This window comes from Alligator mississippiensis, chromosome 8 (assembly GCF_030867095.1).
Source record: "Alligator mississippiensis isolate rAllMis1 chromosome 8, rAllMis1, whole genome shotgun sequence".
NCBI classification, from domain to species: domain Eukaryota; kingdom Metazoa; phylum Chordata; order Crocodylia; family Alligatoridae; genus Alligator; species Alligator mississippiensis.
In genome coordinates, this window is record NC_081831.1 from 74,535,970 (window position 1) to 74,558,157 (window position 22,188).

Sequence of the window (22,188 nt, forward strand, 5' to 3'; positions counted from 1 at the left end):
GCAGGCAGAAGCAAGCCCAAGTGTAATAGTGCTTTGGGCTTCTTCAGAGCCTTTCCTCTAAGCAGGTCCTTTATAAAGCTAGGGAAGCATTATCACCATTGGATTACTTGAATGGGGAAATGGGGGCATCCAGTTCTGAAGCCAGAAATAGAACAGGTTGTCTTGAATACGGATGCTGCACTATAAACACCAGACAGTCCTGCCTTCCATCAAAAAAGGTGTTTACAAGGTAAAATAATATTCATACAGGATGCGTTTCGGTTTTGAGCAGCTGGTTGTGAAGTGCCAAGTTCCTTACTGGTTAATAATTTAATAAGGGGGGGAGGGATGAGAGAGAGAAAGTACCACCCATCTCTTATCAGTCATGATGAGCATACAAATATATTGTACTGACAAAGTACTTGGTTATTGATTCATAAAAGGAATATAATAGGAGGTATGTTACACCTCCATAAAAAAGGATGATGCTGATGTCAGCTTTGGTTAACTGGTAGAGGTGCACTGATATATCGGCTGCCTATTGGATCAGCACCGATAAAAGGGAGATGACATTATCCATTAATCGGCTTTTTTTGGCTGTAGTAGCCGATAATATTTACCAATAATTATGCCTTCTGGCCAGGGCCCTGGACACCTGGGTTCCCTCCCACAATCTGGGGTTACCTAGAGCGCAGAGGACCTGATCTGGATACAGCGGCCTGAGCTGTTTTCCACCCCGACCTCCACTGGAGCAGAGCGGAGCAGCTGGAACAGTGTCCCAGGCGCTGATCTGGTGTGGACTGACAGGCTGGGGTTGGGGTGAGCATTGCAAGAGGCAGCAAGTGCCACAGATGGGGCATGGGGGTGTCTGAGGGTCTGTGCCCCAGGGGCTAGGGGAAGAGCCTGGCAAGGGCTGAGGCAGCAGTTTCCTCCCTGCTGTGTGCAGCAAGGTCCTCCCCTGGCTCCTAGCTAGGGTGACAACCCAGTCTCTAATTTGAACAAGTTCTGGTCCGAGGCTGCTTGACTCTGGGACAGCATGTGTCCTGCATTCACAATTTCCTGCAGGGATCGGGAAACAGTAGGTTTGCCCTTGCAAGCAGGCAACATTCAGGCTGCTTGGGGCTGCCAGGAGTGGGACACAGGGGACCCACATGCATGTGCGCAGATGTACACATGCATGTGGCCAGGAATACAGCCAGGCAGTGGTGAGAGCAGCTCCCTGAAGGCAAGTCTATGGGGGAAAGGGATGTGAGGTGGGCAGATTGAGTCCCCCACAGTGAGGGAGGAAGAGGGTCAGGGGCTGAAGACACTGCCCAGCTAGGGCAGTACATGGGACCCGGGACCAGGGCAGGGAGTGAGATGGAGCCATGCGCAGCTTCGTTTAGGGTGCACAGGAGGAGGAGACGGGGGGAGGAGGAGGGCTGCTCCCTGCAGCTGCACAAACTCCTTGGGGTAGACGTGCCCCCACCCCAGGTTTGTGGACAAGGCAGATGTGGGCTGTTCACTGTGGGCTCCGGGCTCCCCGCCCTGCTGCCTTTCCCCCGGGAGCCCTACGCTGGCCCTACGCTGCTGCCCACCCGGCAGCAGCGGGGGCAGTGAGTTGTACCCCGTGCTGCTTGCGGGCAGGCAGGGGGCACGCGGCCAGCGCGAGGTTTCCGGGGCAAAGGCAGCAGGGCAGAGAGCCCTGAGCCCATAGTGAACAGCCTGCATCTGCACTCACCCCTCTCAGCTCTGCTCCGGTCGTGGTGAGGGGAGAGCAAAGAGGAGAGGCAGGCATGTGCCACCCTACCCTCAGCCCAGGCGAGTCCTGCCCTTTCTTAGGCTGGGTCCATTCAGCCTCCCCTGTGGGGCATGGGACTTACCATGCCCCTGGCAGCAGCAGCACCAGGAGGGGAAGCTGGAGTCCTGCTTCCAGGACCTGGGGCTCAGCTGCAGGGGAAGAGTGGCCTGGTTTCTCCAGGCCTGGAATAGTCTTGTTGCCCAGCCCTGACCAGAGGGAGGAGAGTGGGGAGCCTGGCCCAGAAACCACTCAGCTGTAGGCAGCTAGAAAGGCTCACACCTTCTTCCTTAGCCTTGCTGGGCAGGCTCAGGCAGGTGCCCCTTGGCACTGTTGTACTCTGGGGGTTGGGGTGGGGGGGCAGCACTTTTATTAGGACAGCTTCAACAGCCACTCTAATTAAAGTACTGCAGGGTCTCATGTACCAGCGTCCCCATGCTTAAAAATGGCAGTGAGGGTACTTGAACTAAAGCTTATTCAACAAGCTTTGGTTCAAGTGCCATTTTTAAGAGTGGGGATGCTGATATATGGGATGCAGGAGGCTGCTGGAAAAGATTTGCGTCAGCAGTTTAAAATGCCTTGCATTATTACTAAATATTGGGTATCGGATCAGCATTGGCCGCAATGGTTGGTTAATCATCAGCTATCGATGTCAGCGAAGGAAATCTTTATTGGTGCACCTCTATTAACTGGCATTACATTATTAATCCCTGCCAACACTCAAGAAATTACTTCACTTAAATTGCCCTGGGATTGGAATTTCTTACTGTTTGCCTTTGGTACTAGTAAGGAAGCCCTGAAAACTGGAATGAGCCAAATCCAGTAATTTGTAGGCCAAGCTGCAACAGGGGAAGGGATGGGATATACCAGCTCTTTTCCCTACTTCTGAGGCTTGGTCAGTATTTAGTCTGAAAATCTTCCTGGTCCTACATTCTCTATGGGCAAAACACAGCACTCATTACACATCTGCTCTGTAGCGCTTCCCACTCTTGGTGCACCATTTACCCCCATAAAGAAGACACTGTCCCTGGGGTTAAGTTCTCTGAGCAGGTCCTGTCTTTTCACTAGCACAACTCCCCCATGGGACTCAGTCCCCGGGTGCAACATGTCAGTGTTTTTGAGGAGTGCAGTGGCAGCGCTAACACACGCCCTTCCTGTCTTACACCAGTTCCAGTGCCCCCGCAGGGACTAATGGCATGTTCAGATGAAAATGCACATTGCACGTTGATGTAACTTCCTGAACTGGTCCCAGGTGCCTGAGCATTATGGGAGAAGTGACTTCTTCCCTCTCCAAGTGGCATCCTCCCCAGCAGTCCTACTTGTGCCCGGGGGGGGATCAGTTTTTGGGCTTGGCAAAGGTAGGATTCCTTATAGTCTGTTGCTATCATGCAGGGCTGGGGAAGTGGTGGTGTAAGACTAAGCCATGTAGCTCCTAGAATATTAATGCTCTGAGGAAAGCTGCCAAGAAGAGCTGTCATTAAACTTGAGTAGGTGTGAACATCACTCAGCTGATTGTTCTTGCTAATCAGAGCTTATATCCATGTTCCCCCTCTCAAGACAGTTGTTCCTCCATCTCCTGACACATCCGCAAAGGTGGGGGGGGGGGGGGCACCTTTCTTAAAGCTTTTGCTATTCTTCAAATGCCTGCCATGACTACAGACACCCTGTTGCTCATTTAATTCCATGCGTCGGCAATACCTAAGCTGTGGGAACAGCTTGTGGCGCAAGTCCGGACGGTCACAATAACCCAGAGAAATTCAGTCATTTCTTAGATGGAAAGCAACCCCCGAGCAAAGGGGGCAGTGATAAAAATTCACGCTGCAAGATAGTGTGGAGCCATTCCAGGGCTGGGGCACCTTGTTAGGACACAATCAATGGCAAGGCTGATTTTACCACCAAGGCCGCTCCCAAGAGCTGGATCTGCAGAAAGATTTAGGTGCCCAAGCCCTGCAGGCGATTTCAGTGTCTCCTGCTGAAGTTTTTCTGCTTTATGCAGAACACCGGGGATTTGTTAGGCCAGAGAGAGAGTACATGCAAGGGCAAACTTGTATCTCTGGTATGGTATTTAAGGTACTTGTCTGGGGAAGAAACCTGGGTTATAGTCCCTGCAGCAATGAATTTGTATGCATTCTACATTAAGATTTCTTGTGCTAGTGTAAGCTATGTCTCTACTCAAGAGTTTGATGCTATAGCTGTATCATTTGGCTTTTTAGGTACAGAGAAGCCTTTAGACTGGGGTTTTCCAACTGTGTTTAAAAGAGAGTTCAAATTCAGTGGGAACTGGTGCATAAATGGGAGATAGATCTCTAGCTCCCTTAGGTTTGAAAATATATCCTAAAGGAGCAAGAAGTTTGAGAAAATATACAAGCATGTTCTCTAAGAAGTGCCCCATGCCCATACTAGAGTAAGGTGTTCTTATTCAGGCAAAGATTGGATTTAAAACTAAGCTACATGTATTCTCGTTTTCTGCTGTGGGAAGAGCTGCAGCTACTATCTGGAGAGTAATCATACCCTCCTCCACAGTCATTCACAGAAACAGCCAAATTTCCCCCAAGAGGGAAGTTACCAAGTATTTTGTGGTTTCCCTCTGCCCCTGATGCCTGCCTGGGGAATTGCCCAGCACCGTCTGTATTTGAGACAGTCCCCTCTCGGTTTTCCTCCTACCCAAGACTGGACGGGAGGGAACTGAGTCAGTGTCTGCCACAGTCACTTTGTCCGCACGCTGCCATTAAACGGCAGCAGGAAGTGACAAACAGTCGAGAGAGAGGCAGGGCTTGAGACAGCGCTCAAATGGACTAGAATTTGGCCTGAGGCCAAGTTGACCCAAGGCTGAGCTCCCTTTGGGTTGCACCCGAGGCCAAGCTCCCTTTGGGTTGCACCTGTTTGACGGGTTTCTAAAAGTCCCTGGCTAAACCGCGCCAGTGAATTGCAACACAGGCTTGGCAGAGGGACATCTTGCTTCCCCCAGGGAAACCTACAGGGGAAGCTCTTACACGTCGTGGAAATATGCTGTGTTACGCACAGAAACGCACTTTCAACGCCACGTGCAGGGGCCGAGCTGTATGTTTTGCATCTGGCTTTCACCACACAAGGGTGAATCACTTTCTCAGGCTTTGGATGCTTTGCCTCCTATAGGAATTGGCTCTTTTAGTCATTCATGAGGCAGCTGAGCTTTTTCCATGGCAGAAAGCCCCTTTATGTTCTTTAATAGAAAAGCAAACCCTAACTGAACACATCTGGTATCATGTTTCCAGTCTAGCGGCTTGATAGAAGAGCTCCAATCTCCCTCTGACGGCACATTTTACTAACTGCATTATCCTATGTAAAAAGCAAAAAATACTGCCGGGACCTGTTAATTGCATAGCCCTGGTGTGGAGCAGATCAGTGCCCCTAACATTTATTTAATCACCGAGAACAGAAAGAGAGAGAGAAAGGCAGGCTCATGGAATACAAATGCGAGCGTTAGCATTATGGCCATATTCCTCCCTTCAATTAGTTTTGCTCTTATTACAAACCGCAGAGTTAGAAGGGAATTAAAATGAAGTGTGACAATGCTGCCTTTCCATTGGGTGAGATTTGTAGCATTTCTTTTTTTTTTTTTTGTCCCTCATCACTCCAGAGATTTGCAGTTTTTCCCCTTTTCTTCTTCCTTTTGCATTTTAAAGAGAAAAGGCAAAAAAAGGAGCTACGTTGCACCAGTGATGCTCTGCAGACAGGGCAAAGAGAGAGAGGAGGATACGATACAGTCCGTATGAAATGGCTGGAGGCTGACATCCACAGCAGTAGTGTTGGCTGTGGCACGCAGTTTGGGATAGGCACCATATTATTAGTTATTATGGAGACCTAGCTGACATTTCCTAAGCATTACAGTGAATACAGATAACCCTGTCTGCCCGTGTGAGTCAGCACTCACGAGTCCAGTTATTCTCCTGACCTCCTGGGATTAGAAGCTGCATAGTCACCAGTTCGAGTTGCCTGTATACACCACTCCTGGGACTTTCAGTGGGACTATTTTTGTTCTTTAGTGTTAGACACATGCTTATGGTGGTCCAGGCAAATACTTTAGGTAGAGACGGAGCAGGGGTGAGGGGGTGGGAAGATGCACCCATCCAGGGAGGAGGTAGGATGCAAGCTGAGGAGAACAAGTCCTGTTCCCCTCTATTAGTTTTCCAAACAACGGAATCCCACTTTGTGCTTTTGACACAGCACTGGCCTCTACCTGTATCAACCGGCAACATTTCTATTCCTGCCCAGTGATGTAGGAGCTAAACCCTTCTAATGACAAATTCATCTGAGGGCTGATTTAAAAAGAAAATATCAAGCAAGCAGCAGCATAACGCTCTTGAGTGCTTTGCTAGGAGATTTAGAAATACATAGTACTTCCAAACCACGGACCTTGCATTTAAATCATTCCCTTGTTTGCTGAGTTTACATTTAAATAGATGGTAAATGAAACAAGATGTGATGTGTGAATAACTGAAATCAGAGCTGAATGGGTTGTAATACTTAGTGACCAGTGTGTGTAAAAGTTTTTTACTGAAACGCTGATACCTGCTTTCTGATGGACTAGTGCCTTTTCATTGTTATTGTCCTTGTCAGTAAAGCTTTAAATTTATTCATGAAGCAAGCTGGAGCTCAGGTGGCAATAGCTAAATCCATTTAGCAGTAGGAATAAGAGGAAAGCCATTTTAATGTTCTCTTGCAGTGCTGCAGTACTTAGCAAACCCAAAGGATATTAATTACTCAGCATGCTCTGAGATGTAAAAGCATGAATTTATCAAGACAAATGCATTCAGAACTAGGCTAAGTCAACAGTAATTAATGTGATGCAAGAGAGACAGAGAAAGGAAGGATTAGCTGGACCTACCACATTAGCATAGCACTAGTTTAGGGGTAGCGTAGGGATATTGTGAACTGTTAGGAGACATTGTGAAGCATCTTTGATGATAAACGTGCCTCCCGTTTGTCAGGTCTGCTCCTTGAATGTGGGGGCATTCGTAGTTTGTATTGCCAAGAATGTGAATCAGGTTGTGTCTGAAATATTAAGATGCAGGTTTGGCAGTAACAACAGCAGAATTTTAATTTAAAATCTTTCCCTGCAATGTTGGAATGCATCTTTGGAGAGGAGGTGTATGTTTTTTGTTTGCACGAAATTGGTCTAAGCTGTTCCAATATTTTTGCAGTGTTTAGCAAACATATAATCGTGAACACATCCACAGATGAGTGGCAGCTAGAGAGATGAATTGGTAGGCTCCACTTGACAAATTTAAGTGTAGCATGTGTATTTATCCCACATCCATTAGGGCAGACAAATGGAAAATCCAGAGATGACTGCTCTGCAATTTAACAGTCACAGAATACTGAGAAAGCTGATGTCTTCTTCATCATTGATAATAGGTCAGATTTGAAAAAAAAGCCCCTCTCTCTAAGACTAAGGCAATTTAAGCGAACAAGTCTAGCCATGCTGTATTTAAAGTTGATTTACTTTGTGCAGAATGAGTAAAGCTAATGCTAATGCTTTGTCTCTAGGACATGGGGACGATCTGGATGACTTCAGGTTAGAAGATGCATTGGATGACTTTACAACCAAGCGACGTAAGTATGATTTTCTTCTTTTTAAAACAGAAGCAAGAAAGAGATTAATATGCAGTTATCTAGTTGGGTTATGCGCAGATGGGGGTGGGGGGGGAGGTTACAAGATGTTGCCATCTTTTCCTGATCAGATTCCATTCCCATGCTTGTCAACAGCTAAAGTAAGTATAAGTCCTGCAAAATCTGTTTCTAACCTTTGCGCTGTGATGCCAGGTAGCAATTCACATTGCTGTAGGATCATTCTGACATTCCAGTAATGCTGAACATACGCTTGTTGGGTTCCCAATTCCTTCTCTTGTCATTCATTCATTCCCCTACTTGCCTGGAAGCCAGCAAGTGATTCATTTCTCTTCCAGCCGGCAAGGACAGTGGGTTTTGAGATGGCAATTAGTGATTTACACCTCTTGGCCATTCACCTCTTCTGTCATGTCACTTAGTCCTTCACAAAACTCTCCTTCTCGTCTGAATGTTTTCCTTCCCCAGCCAATTGCATGAGCACTTGGAGTTGGGGATAAGTGGGAATATCTTGGAGACTCTCATTCTTCCTACCTGCTTTAGGAAGGTGTTGGCCAGGTGTCCACATTGGGACTCCCACCCCGTCATTCCTTTATGAACTATGGCAACCATGTACAAATGGAGAAGTTGAGGGGGGGAAGGAGAAAAAGGGTTAGGAATGTATTAGCTAGTGAGGAGAAAGGTGCAGAAGCCCTTAGCCTCCTCCAGTCCTAGTTAAAGCTAGCTTAGACGGTAGGAAGGAGCCACAATGCTTCTTTCCGCTATGGGGCCATGGTTTTCCCCTGACCAATACTCAGCTGCGTTTATTGTTCGGGGCATGCCTCATTTTTCTCTCTTTTCCTGCCTCTGCTTACCCAAATATTCAGATGCATTCTACCATTTTCAGCTTCAAAAGCTCCCTCTCAGCCAAATAGATTATCGCCCTTCCCTGCGTAACCTCCCGTGTTTGGTCTGGGTAATTCAGACTGAATCATCTCAGAGCAGTCTGTATAAAGCACCAGTGTGTTTCCTTGCAAGCATTCTACTGTTTTCAAAAGCAGTTCACGCTCCCTGCAAAATGCAGCTGGGAGAAGCCAGTTGGATAAGGCCATACCCGAGTCACCAGGTGAACATGCATCCCATGATACATGCTCTGGACAAACATACTGCTTACTGACACAACAGTTTCACAGTGCCACCATCCACCAGCCAGTATCTGTGGAGAGGCCGGCGCTCTTGTGGTACCATCAAAACGACTCCTTTAAAAGTGTACTGACAATAAAAAGCAACACCTTTGTCCAAGCCTGTATAGCAGTGGGAGATTACCCTCTGGTGACAGGCTTTACCCTGTAGAAACCGTCTCTTCACAGCGCTCCAGTTTGGCTGAGTTAGAAGCGCTATTACTAGCTTTGCAGTTTAACATTCCTGATGTAATTTTATGCCAGAGATCTTTTGCCCACTTAAAGAAATCTGAGTGGGGAAAAGCTTCCTTCTGCTGTAGATTGAGTTTCTTTGGCACTTCCAAATCCCCTTCATCACCATTGTTAAACAGTAATGAAGGAAAAAATAAAACAGCTAGTTCAAACTAGTTAATACATCATCACATCAGTTACAATAGATCACTTCTAAGAGGGATGTGTTATTCCTGGCACTCCAAAAAAGACAAATATCAGATGTTTGTGTTCAAGGTATGGCTTGGTGTTCTTTTCATGGCAATTTACATTATTGCAGAAACACAAATGTTGTATAGCACCATTGTTTAGATCAGTGTTTCCCAACCGGTGCGCCACGGCACAATGGTGTGCCACCAGAAATTAACAGGTGCGCCGCAGAATTTTGCCACAACAATGATCTACAGTGAGCTCATAAGAATGGGGATGGGGAAATGCCTTGACAGGTGTGCCTTAGAAAATTGTTATTAATGTAAGTGTGCCTTGGGCCGTAAAAGGTTGGGAAACACTGCTTTAGATATTCTCAGATCAGGGTTCTGGGGTCCGATTCTCGTCAGTTTTACATAGTAGCAGCTCCATTGCATTTAGTGGAATGATTCCCGATTTACACCAATATTAAACAGGCCATAATTTGGCCCATGGTCTTAAATAAATTAGAGGAACTCTGGGTGAGAAGCTGTTTTGTTCTTAATTTTTACTAGCAATTCTGTGTGCATTGATGGAGACTTCAGTAAACTGGAAAAAAAAAAAAAAAGCCTGTAACTAGTACTTTTACCAGCCTACATCACTGAACAGCCATGAGGACACCACCATTGTAGGGACATCTTCTACTAAGGGAAGTTGTGGTGCCCTTTGACTTCAGGAAGAGCTGCATGGATACGCAGTGATGAGACCCTGGGTGCTTGGAAATGGTAGGTCAGAGTCTCAGCTCAGGTAGGATCACTGGGTCCAGCAGAACTCTATATCTTTATACACACTGGGCGGGTGGCCCATAAAACAATGACTGTTTTTTCTAGAGTGCTCCACAAAGCTCCAAAACTGAGAAATTTAGAATACAGGGATCAGCTCTCCCCTCTCCCCCTTTCTAATCAATCTTCCCAGATCAGCACTAAGTAAGCCAAGTCCAGAAGCATCTGTACAAAGCCATCCGCCACCAGCACAACCAGATTAAAGTAAACTACAAATCAAGCATACCAGTTGCTGTCTTGCTTTCCCTCACATGCATGTACAGATACTTCATAGCAGTGGACCCTAAACAACTACCCAAGCTACAAACCACTTGGGAATGAGCAGCTGGACACTCCTTGTTTCCACGTGCTACACTGCATAAAATGAAGCTACACAAGTGGAACCACTGACTGGCAGAGAACCAGCCTTCTGGATCAGATGTGTCTCATTTTGGAATTCCTATATGAAAGGCATATTCTTTTAAGACCTGGGGATTTGCTGGGGCCAGAAGCAGCATGAGAATGTGGGTGAATAACGAGGCATTTCGACTCTACAGGCACTGGTCTAGGAGGCACAGATTCAGGATCAAAGCTAGCAACTCCAGACCTCTCCCTTGCAAGGTCCCTCTCAGATCTGTAGGGCTGAACTGACTATGCACAGGCAGCATTAGGACACTGCCCCAGAGTATGGGCTAAATGTAGAACCTCTGACCGCTCTGGTCCTGGGGGGGGGCCCATCACATACCTCATACCAACTCCTCTCCATACCCCTGTGGAAGTCAAAGTAAAGTTCTTCTTTGAACCGCATCCTCCAATTTGAAACAGGAAGAAAGTGCCATAAGGTCACAGAGATCAGCCGATTTAAAATGATGGCAAACTACTAAAGGTATCACCAGTCAAATATGTTCCAGTATTCAGAGACACAGACAAAAATTAATAGGAACAGGGCAGCCACAACTCCTGTTCATATTTTATTCATACTCATGGTAATATAGCCCATTACCAAGTCAGCAGATTACGCTGTAAAACAAGAACTGAGTTTGAGGTTTTTTTATTACACTATTGACCATATCAGGCATTGCAGCATTACCCTGTTTCTAAAAATCTCTCTCAGACTGAAAATCAATGTGAAATAATTTTTCTTCCTTTAAAATAAAGGCCCCTCCTGCACTGTGTGGCATGGGGTACTGTAAATATTGAGTTACAGATTTGGAAGACCTGAGCAGGTAACAGTAAAGAAATCTTAATAGCACCTCATTGTCCTCAGGTGTGTTATTTTATACATGATACTTGCCCCATGTTGCTAGCTGCTGGTTCCAGAACCTGTGTGGCAGGTCAAGGTAGTTTTGCTCCAGGTTAAATTCATCCCTCTGTGCCCCAAGGAGATCAAGACAGAATTGGGATCTTTGCACAGGCTCATCACTAGCCTCAGCAAAGCTTCACACTCTGTCCTACTCAGGTTCACTCAGATCTTTAGCTAGATTGATTCATTTTGGTGGGATTCCTTGTTCAGCCTGAGGCTTTGTGGTCTGCAAATGCAGAATATAAAATGAATTAATGCAAATGCAAGGATTTCCACTTTATGCCAGAGCTCAGCGAATGGTGAAAAGGCATCGCATATCATTGGACACCCTGTGATTCTATGTGCCCCGGGTGAGTTTTATGCACCCTGTGACAAATAAGCACTTGTAGTTTGTTCCCAGATGTGGGGCTTCCAGGTGACACCAGTAACTAACATCTATCCTCTTTTTTGCATCACAGCAACTCCAAAACCACCCAGGAAGCCATCAGGTGAGTTGTCCTTTTCCAGTTCTCATTGAAATGAAGTAATGAGCTGTTTCTCTGCATCACGCATGCTGTGGTGTGTAGCATGCTGTTTCCCTGCTGCACATGTACTCCAGGCCTTGCAGACAGGACAGGAACAATGGCATTCACAGGGATTTTTTTCCTTGAAAACAGATTCAGTTACATGAGCAATGGAACTAGAATGACAGGGCGTGGAGAGGAGTTAGCTCCAGTCCCTGCCAGTGGGGTGCTGTCATTACCCATGCAGTGATACATAGCCATTGCAGTCAGGGGCGAAGGCCCATTGTGCTAAGTACTGCACAGGCAAAAATAATGAAATGATCCCTGCCCCAAAGTGCTTCCTGTCTTTAATGCAATCATCTGTGGTAACACAGATGGGAAGAGTAGGCCCCAGCTCCACCACAGGTTCCTGCATGGCTTTGGGCAACTCACTGAACTGCTTGATGCCTCCATTTGTCTTCTCCATGACAATTTCTTCTCTCTTGCATGGAGGAGAGTCTTATCAGTGTCCACTGGGTTCAGAGACAGCAGGAATGTGGATGCGTGGGGTAGGTTCTGTTTCTGCTGTATAACTAGCTTCATGGCTTGGATCCAGCACTGCAGCGCTGGACTGGAGCTGGGTTTGCAAGGAAGAGAGTGGGGTTGGAGAAGGAAAAAGGGAACAAAGACCCTGGAATGGCCCCCTTCATCAGGCACTAGATGTGGAGCTGTGAGACTCCTGGTTCTGTTTTCAGGTTTCACTTGTCTTATGTGTGACCTTAATTAAGCAGTTAATTGTGAGGCCTCAGTCCTCTCATTTACTGATGGTGGCGGAATAATGATACAGACACCTCTGCAGTGTGCAGGTTTCCTCCTCAGAGCCTGTCTACATGGGCCAGTATAGACCATTCACAGTGGAGGACAGCAGACCTGTCAGTCATTGACTGGCTCTTACGGGCCAGTGCCTTTGCTCTGTTGTGATGGAGTAAATAACTGGCCACCGCACACTCCCGCAGCCCAAGGGATTCCCTGTGATGTGCAGACACCAGTGGAGCTGGCTCCTGTGCTAGTCTTTGCTTGTCCGCCATTGCAGAGGGGATGGCCAGCACTGGTGCAGTCCTGGGGAGGGACACAGCTTTTTGTAGCCAAAGCCCTGCTGCAACTGCTCTGAGCTGTGTCATGGTCATGGCCAGCCCAGGAATGGCACTGCAGAGCTCCTTGCTCCCAGCCTCCAAGTCCCAATCTACTACTCCCTTGTCAAAATAAAATGAGAATAAAAATCCAGCAGTCAGCTCTCGCCCCACATGGCTGAGCAAACCAGCAACAGGCCCCCTTCTTCAGCTGCTGCAAAGAGAGGAAATGGGGTTGCGACATTTTGATACGGAAGAGCAGATGGACAGGATCAAAAGAGAATAGGGAAAAGAAAGAGGAGAATGACTGGGAGACAGGAGTGGGGAGAGAGAATCCCACAGAACTTTGCACTGTTGCCACAGTGATGGGCACCTCCCAAAAACTTAGAGCAAGCTTACATTGGTTTCTGCCTGTGATTCAAATCCATGTTCCAGCATTTACAGCAGACAGATGGTACCATGTGCAGAATCCAGACACACGCACTACATTCCCTCTTCCAGAGTCAGCAAGTTTTCCAAGGAAGAGAGTAATTGTGCTAGATGGACATGGACAGCCAGTTTGTGCAGGTTCTTGAATGTCCCTCCTTCACAGCAGTGCTTCTGCTTGCTGGCATGTTCTCTGCTCTGCTGCGGAAGATTTGAGTCACTCCAACCAGACGCACAGGAGCTTGCTGAACCCTAGGTGTCAAGGACGACTCTAATCATAGGGCCAAAAAAAAGTGTGCATGTGTATGTGCGTGTGTATATGATCATAGGGCCAAAAAACGTGTGGGGGTATGTGTGCATTTTATACATTCCATCCAGGAAGAGCACGCAGCAACTGCTGCAGCTTCCTTAGCCTGACGAAGGGTTTTTGAACCCGAAAGCTTGCTTAATAACTATTCTCCAACCATTTGGGTTGGTCTAATAAAAGATATCAAATTCACCCAAGGAACCTTGTCTGCTCTTTTATACATACATGTATTTCTGGCTCCAATGAGAAAAATGGAGAACAGAAACCTTTTTCCTGAGGATGAACACAGTTAGGTTATTCAAGTCTTACATGTGCAGTATTGCCTTGACAACTGCAAGCATTTTTTCCCCCAACACTTCTCAGAGCACTGCATGACCATTCAAATGGACATTACTGAAAGGAAAGGAAAAATGAGTCCAGATCTAAGAGAGAGAGGTGGAAAATGAGGTGCGATCTGAGAGCTTTGTAATGGGATTATGTTCCAGCAAGCAGACCTCTGTGGCATCTGGACAGTCTTTTCAGCTGACCAATTGTGAGACGCAGCATCTTACCGATAAGGTCAGAGTGGCCTCTGCCTACAACAGGGTCTCTGTAATCCATGACAAAGGCAGCAGCGAACTCGTGTTTCCCAGTAAGCATTGAGCTAAATATTCTAATAGCGCATTTAAGGAATGGCAGTAAGGTCACAGAGCTCACGGGAGGCTGGCAAGAGGAGCAGGCCACATGTGGACTCCAGGCTATTGATGATGTTCTGTAAATAATAGGCAGGCACTGTGCTGACTGTCTCCAAATGGAGGTTTGTGAGACGATGAACAGTGCACGCCAGCTGGGTGGGGCAGCACAGGGCTATCAAGCAGGAGAGAGGCCCTAGCAGAAATCTGCTGCTCATACAGCAATGCAATGTTTTTCTTTAGGTGACCTTGACCTGGCGGATTTCTTTGATACCCTCCCAGAGACAACAACCAAGCCAACAAAGACCACCACTAAGCCCCCAAAGAAGTCAGGTAATGCCGTGCCATGTAGGAATGCATGTGCACCCTCCCATGGCCAAAAGGTGGGATTGTGGAGGGTGACTGGAGGAAGAGGCTCCTGAGGGCTCACAAATGCAGCTCACTCAGAGCAGCACTGTGTATTTGAGGGCACGTATGTAGGTACCACAGGACATATAGAGGTTGTTACCTTCATGTGAGCCAAAGGCAGAGAGCCCTGAAGGTTTGGGAGCATTCAGATAAGAATCCAAATTTGGCAACACAAACCCCTCCCTTGTACCAGTGCTCCTGGCCTGGGAGATCTCATCACCTTGGGCCCAGTTCTGCAGCCTCAACTTTGTTCTCTTGTTCCTTCAGATGACATCAGTTTATGGGATGCCATCCGCACCACTACCACCAAGCAGCCGAAAACCACAAAGGCCCCACCCAAAAAGCCTCCAGGTACATATTTGTTCCTGAGCAGCACACAGGGCTTCATGATCCAGGTCTTTGAGAAGCAGAAGGTTGCAGGATGCAATCTGGAGGAGAAGAGATAGAAACTGCACCCTGCTGAGTCCACCTCTTTTGGTTTCTGTGTTGGGAAACGGGCATCACCCATCCCCCACATGCCCCAGTCACACCAAGCTTGTACTTCCCTTATTTCCCCAGCAGCGTTTGAAGGGTTTTAAATTTTGACATCTTAAAAGTATATTGAGACTGGTTTTCCCTTAGAACTAGGAAGACTAGAAACACAGTCCAAATGTGAAACAAAACAAAGTGCTGCTGCTCCCAGTAGGAGGAACCAACTGGCACTATTCCTTTGATTTCAGTGGAGTTGCAGCTAGTTACTGTAGCAGCAAATCTGGCCTTAAGTGTTATCTCAGGTGAGTGACTCCCAGGCATTTCAGAAGGACACCGATGCTGAAACCTAATGATAGCAGTCCCTTCTGACACCAGTAACTGGTGCTGACACTGATAACCATTTCTCAGCTGAGCATTTTGCCAGATATTGTGGAGTGAGTTTTGGTTCAGTATTTCTGCATCTCCACCACAATCTGAAGTCCAGATCTGCTTCTGAAACATGAGTTAGCAAAGAGTCAGTTGACCTGGATCTGGCTTGGTCACATTTTTTACAATAACCACGCAGCAAAGGTGGCAGAGAACTGTTCTCTCATTAATTAACTTCTCAGGATGCAGACCTGTGTCATACCTTGCATTTTTCCCTGTTACCAAGTATTCCAGTCACAAACCAAGCATCTCTGAAAAAAAAAAAAAAAAATCCTTCCTTTTCCTTTAAGATTTTCTCTCTTCTTATTTCTACTCAGAGAACACTTAGAATTGTCTGTTTCACCCTGACCTTTTCTATCCCGGTTGATTTATATAATTTCTGGGCGTTTGATCCACTATGCAAGACAGTTTCTGCAAGAAGTACATGACATTTATCATAACAGCAGCACGAGAGCACAAAACCAAATGAATTGCAAATATCTCCCATGATACTGTGTACATAAACTGGAAAACATATGATATGTATCAATTACTGCATCTTTCCCACTGCCACTCTGGCAGGACTGAGCCTTTTCCTGATTAAACAACCTGGCCAGAATTAAAGGATTTGATTGGCAAGTGTTGAATGAAGTAGGCTAGTGCTGCTGCTGCAAGATGCTAACCAGAGCATGTTATTTTATAGCAAAGGATCCTATGGATTTTGACCTGTCTGATGCCCTTGATGATAGGAATGATGGAAAAGGAGGTGGAAAAGGAAGTGGGAAGCCTGGTGAAGGTATGTTGATTCACTTTCTTCCTCTGCCCTAGATCCCCGTGTAAATTCTGCTGCTTTTTTACTTATGACTTGGGGGAGTGCAACATGCAGTGAGAAGAATACAGTAGCCCCCTGAGACTGCCTCCATTTCAGCTGATTACAGCACAAATTTATAACAGCTGATGATTCCCCCCCCACCAACCCTCCAAGACCTGACAGTTAGCTCTCATTGCTGAATGCATCATGCAGCAGTGAAATGCTGCAAAATGCCCAGGACAGAAGCAACCAGAGAGACCTGTGCAAAAGCTGGAGAATGACTGAGTATTTTAAGGCTCTTTCCCAGATCTCTCCTGGAGATCGTTTCCATTTCCCTGAAGCCCCACTGGCCAAATCCTGCCATCGAGTACAGTAAACAAATCTCCTACGCCAACTCCCTTTGGAACTGCACATGCACCTGAGGGTGGAATAAGGTCACTTCATTGATACTGATGGGAGGATCAGGCCAATATAAAAGGAACGAGGGAGGGGTGAAACCTGTTAGCATGAGTCTGATTTGGGAGAAGTACAGTTGTATTAAAAGGACCTTTGTCCAGGTCGTTGCCAGCTGCTTTATACACTTAATTATTTGACCCTTAGGGTCATGTCTTCTTTCCATTTTGACCCATTGAGTGGTGGTGGCTTTGATCAGTTCCCCCTATATTGGTATACCTTACACTCAGAAATCAGCACTTGCTATTGGCATTCTTGGTCATTGCAAAGACACAGAATGATCCTAATTCCCAGTACAAGAGCTGGATCTAACTGGGCTGAGGCATCTTTCCACCCCCAAAATATTCCAGTAAACAGGCTATTTATCTATAGTTATTGTTCCTTGGAGCACCGAGCTAGAAAACAGACTGAGCACAGCTTTTTTATTGCTGCCAAGACTGCAGTATATGCTACTTGACAACATATGTAATTAATAGTCAGGTATTATACTGAATCTTACTAGCTAGGTGACTTGTAGGGACTTTGCTTTCAAGGCTGGTTTAAAACATCGGAGTCCTGTAGGACACCAATGGCCAGATCTTATCCCACCCTTTAGGTGCCAAACAACATATAGGCACTCTGCTCAAGTGCTGGAAAATCCAATCATTTTGTAACAGGCTGTCATCTTAGCCGTAAAATTAAGTCACAAAAAGCAGCGAGGAGGAGGATATGTCTTTTGTATTAACAGTGTTCTAGGGATTCAAGCAGGGTGGAATTAGCTGGCTAAAAGGTAAGAGTTGGACTTAGTCCTAAGAGTAAAAGGTATTAGTGTCTCTTAATAATCACCAAGTAATTCCTATGCAAGCTTAGTCAGCGTTGCTCAGCCTCCCATTATGACCTCCATTCAGTTTATGTTGCTTGTTTTTTTAATCCAGTTGCAAAATCTAAAATCAGTAAAATGCTGTTTTCTATGATTAATTAATGAATAAAGAATCCTATTCCAGGCTCGAAAGGTAAAGGTAGCCCTTCACGAGGCAGAGAATCGGGTAAGGAGTCTCTGACTGGCTCCCAGCTGTTGCTCTTTCCTTTTACAAATCTCAGCTTTCTGCCACCCACTTTACTAAGCATCAAATATTCCTGTTGTCTGCCTGCATGCCACCTTGGGATTCCAAGGTGTTGGACTTCTCCACTAATTCTGCTATTAATTCAGGACTCTTGGCTCTCCATTTCAATTCTGCATGGATTTAATGTTTTCTCAGCATCTTCGGTCTCCAATGTTTGTGCTAGTTGTGAAACTTTCCTGAAAATCATTAATACTCAGTTCCTTCTTGGAGTAGCTCCAGCACACAAGCTTACAGTAAAAGAAAAAAAATGCAGACTTTGTGGGCAGATCTTGCTTGTGTCAGTGTGTGCTCTGTGCAGTGAAAAGGTGTGGCTGATAAAGAGCCCTGGATAGTGGTAAGACCACATTGGTTAGGAGAGCCTGGGGGTTGCTCTAACTTGCAGCAGCCAACATCATGAAGAGCACAATAGGTAAACAACTTACATATATTATTCGCTCTCTACTGGGCTGGTTGTTTTCCAGGTTCCTCTGGCTGTTTGCCCCTTGTAAATGGAAGCCTTTTTAGTTGTAATCCAGACCATCCAGTTTCACATAAATTTATACCAATATGTCACCAGCTGCTTGGTAAGAGCAGTGGGCACAAGAGGTGTGGACAGAAGTTAAACTTCATGTGACGAGGCCCCACAAAAGCGTTCTGTAGCCGTTACACAACAAACATTCACAGCTTCAGAGTGCTTTTAAAATGGCCAGTCGTGCAAAAATTTAACCCTTGTCTGATGTAGTATCAGACAGGGGCGCTCTCAGGCAAAGCACCTTAGGGAACCTGTGTACAGATTACCTGCAAGGGTTAATTTAAGGTGAATCCACTGCATCCCGTGCAGCTTTGTGGGGCTGTCACAGAGAGGAGACAGAAAACTTCTGTCTCCTCCCTCTGTGGGCAGGGCAGGGAGCCTCCCTCACCCTCCCGCTGTGTGTGCCCCCCCCCCAGCTGCCTCTGCTGGGGTCTTGGGGAGAGCTGGGCTGGACCTGTAAGGTGGGGGGGCTCTGTTGCACTAGGGCAGAGGGAAGGGAGCACCACCCCTTCCTCATCGGCCTGGTCCAGATCTCCCCAAGACCCCAGCAGGCTCTCCCTAAGATCCCAGCAGACCCCCTCACCTCCCAAGATCCTTAGTTGGCAGGGGTCACACAGCAGGAGATGCTCCATCCCCAGCCCTGCTCTCCAGCTGCTGCTGACAGTTGCTAGCTGGCAGGCTTAGGGAAAGAGGTGGTTTGACAGCTTCCTGGGAGGCTGCTCGAGCACCCCCACCTGCTGGCCTGGGCCAGTGCAGGCAAGCTCCAAGCCCCCCAGCCAGCAAGACACCGACACCTTGATAAAGCTCAGCATCTAAGCAGCCCCTGCTCTGAACCCCACTGTCACCTGCAGTCCTCTGGGGTAGGACAATAGAAAGCTTCCCATTGCCCAGGGTTGGTATGATGTGTGCTGAATGATCTAATAAACAGACAAACAATTGACGGGTGGTTTAGAGGGGGATGATCCTGCATTGATCTGAGGTGCCTTCCATCCCTACTTTTCTATGATTCTGAGTGCAAAGCATTTGGTGCCTAAGTTACAGGAATTGTGTATGGGTTGTATGTTTCCAGGCATTTCAGATGCTGACCTGAGTGATATTTTGGACGACGGCTACAACCCTGACAAGAAGAAAGGTAGGTCCTTAAGTACCACTTTCCAAATGTGGCGGTGGTGCAGGTTTATTCCACAAGCCACCCCATTCTCTTTGGAGCGTGGTATGCTGATGGAACCACGAGAGGGGAAGGAATGGGGGACAGATTCCTGCCATCTCCATTATTAATTGTAGACAAGGGTCCCCACTCTGTAGAAGAGCACTGTCACCTCCTGTTTGGGAAAGGAACAAAAGCTGAAGCCAGTCCTAAATCTGGAAGAGCAAGTTGCAGACCACTGAGAGGATTGATTTTATTATTGTTATTTCATTAACATCATGTTCAATATTTAAAAGGAAAAAGTGGCCTGTATATTACCATTGTGCTTACTAGTGTCTGATGTACTGGGACCGTAAGGATCTGTCACTGTAGTCCGTCATAATCACCAGGCTATAGGCACCATATTGCCTGGACGAGAAGAGCTAGAGTTGTGTCTGCCTTCAATAATGCGTCTGTTTTGGACAACCTCTGAGCACAGCCAGCACCTCTCAGACATGTGGGCAAGAGTGTCTGACTGCCTTTCCCTCCACCTTCTCAATGGCTCTGTATTCCCCTTGGAAGCCTAGAAAAGGGAACTGCAAGGAAGACCAGGGTTGAGAGGAATCCCCTGCTAACAGGGAACACACACCCTCTCATCACAAGGAAGGGCAAGGTGACTGAGCCCTGAAACTTGAGCTAGGAGATAGTTGAAGCAGAAATTGGGATTGCACCAGCACCACCCTAAGGTCCATCTGGAAATAGGGCTGGTAAAGCAGAGTTGCCTGCAAGGTTAATGGGAGAGTTGAGAAAGGGGAGATGGGATGCCTCTAAAGCTGAAAGCCTGGCCTGCCTAGTGAGACTTCCCAGGATGAGTCTCTTCCTCCAGATGGAGCAAACTGTGATGACAAGAAATGTGGCAAGGGGGAGAAGCACCATGACCACCTGCCCTAGTTCCAGCAAGGATGCACATCAACTCCATCCCTGCGCTGTCATGAAAGAAGCTAGTCTGCAGCCTTCCTGGCCCCATTCTACACTCTCAGGGCCAGCAGTGAAGGAGCAGTAACCTTTGCAAATGGTTACATACAGATGCAAGGGCAGCCAGAGCTTGTCCAAAGCTCATTAACACTTTTCCTGTGAACTTGTAGCTGCTTCCACATCTACAACATGTACAAACTTGTACAGTTCTTCATGGTGGGCTCCTAAACCTTAGCGATAGAAAGGAGGGTCATTCATTCATTCTTTTTTGCAAAAAAAAGGTTATTATCCAAGAATTACACACACACGTGCACCTCCCCCCATTAGTTTCTGTACTCTTCGTAGGTTCTATCTACAGGCAGTCCTCGGACTTACGACACAATTGGTTCCTGAAAACCACGTCTTAACTCAAAACGTTGCAACTCTGACCCAATTTTCTCATAAGAAACAATTTTATAAATGGGGGATTGGTTCCTGAACCAAGGCCCGATACCCTATTTTCATTACAAATACCTCAGAATTTTGTACTCGATCAATTATAGATGAGTAACATAGCTACATTAATGTATTTATATTGTAAATAGCAATCATATTGATTTGGAAGGACTTCTTTGAGGTGGCTTTGCTGGACTTTTTGAAAGGCTCTTGGTTGGACTTTTTGAAGGGTTCATGGCTGGAGGCTTCTCGGGAGTCTTAGCTGCAGGTTTTTCTGGAGTCTTGTCCGCTTCCTTAAAGAAAGTGTCCAAGGAAGTTTGGATAGATGTTCTCCAGGGAGATGAGTGATGCAGCGAACTTGTTCACTGGCGTGGCGTTGCACTGGATCAAGGGTTGCAAGTCGAAACTGAGGTCATAAAGTTGAAATGGGGTGTCAATATATCAACGTTGTAAGTGCGAAACGTTGTAACTCGAAACATTGTAAGTCGAGGACTGCCTGTAGCCTTAGAGTCAGACAGCAGCAATTGTATCAGCTCTTGAAAGGCCTTGTGTCATTAGTGAAGAAGGATGCTTACTGGTTTCGCCAACAGGCAATGAAGCACTGCCTCCCATTACCGCCAGTGTAAGGAGCCCCACTGACCCAGTGGGAGTGGCCTCATTCCTCTGATTAGTGACAAATACACATTTTACTCCTTATAAGAGGGTCCAAAGACTTCCTTTCAGCCCTGACCACCGGCTACTGGAAATTAAGTTAGTACTGTGGGTTGCAGCTTCTATGACTGTGTGCTCCTTAAAGACCCACAACATTAAATATTAACACAGTCAAATTAAAAAGATGAACCCCACTCGCCCAATCAACATTTAATTAATCATTGTGGACGAGACAGAGCACATTGGAGATTAACATGATCCTGACCTGCTGCCATAAATACAAAATTCAAGCGACTTCAGAACCGAAGCTTGCAGAAGGAGCTGTTTTTCCCTCCCAACCCTCTTTCTCTCTCTCATTTTAAAATAGACTTTTATGCTAAGCAAAAATGCCTTGGCTTTACAGAGCTTAGCCCATCACTTTCTTTCAGAAGCACAAGTATGTAGTGTGACTATATATAACATTTCAATTATCTTCACATATCATGTCCCACAGAAATATGGCACAGGGAATTCTTCTGCAAGACAGAATGAATGGTCCGCTTAAGATGGCTCCCCTGCAAAACTTCCATCACATCTTACATCTTAACAATAGATGAAAAGAGGAAGGAAGGGGGAAAAAAAATAAAAAAATCAAACCCTTAACATTAGGACCCTAGGAGCTGATCCTCTCTTAAGGCAAGCCAGGTTTGTCAGGCCAGATCTAGTGCTGAGCTAAAGATCAAAGTGGTACAGCAACATCCATCATCGCAAACGGCAGCCACTTCACGGTCAGTGCAATTA

At 46.5% G+C, this 22,188-nt stretch overlaps 1 protein-coding gene across 2 annotated transcripts in view; it reads left to right on the forward strand.

The window, feature by feature from the left end:
• CD99L2 (CD99 molecule like 2) overlaps positions 1-22,188 on the forward strand; it is a 70,314-nt gene that overhangs the window by 33,005 nt on the left and 15,121 nt on the right. Inside the window, exons 2-8 of one of the 2 annotated variants that reach the window (XM_059732869.1) lie at positions 7,286-7,351; positions 11,502-11,531; positions 14,303-14,392; positions 14,735-14,818; positions 16,047-16,139; positions 17,591-17,632; positions 19,291-19,353. In XM_059732869.1, coding sequence (XP_059588852.1) covers positions 7,286-7,351; positions 11,502-11,531; positions 14,303-14,392; positions 14,735-14,818; positions 16,047-16,139; positions 17,591-17,632; positions 19,291-19,353 — 468 coding nt within the window. The remainder of the gene's footprint in view (positions 1-7,285; positions 7,352-11,501; positions 11,532-14,302; positions 14,393-14,734; positions 14,819-16,046; positions 16,140-17,590; positions 17,633-19,290; positions 19,354-22,188) is intronic. The other variant, XM_059732871.1, reaches the window with a different exon arrangement.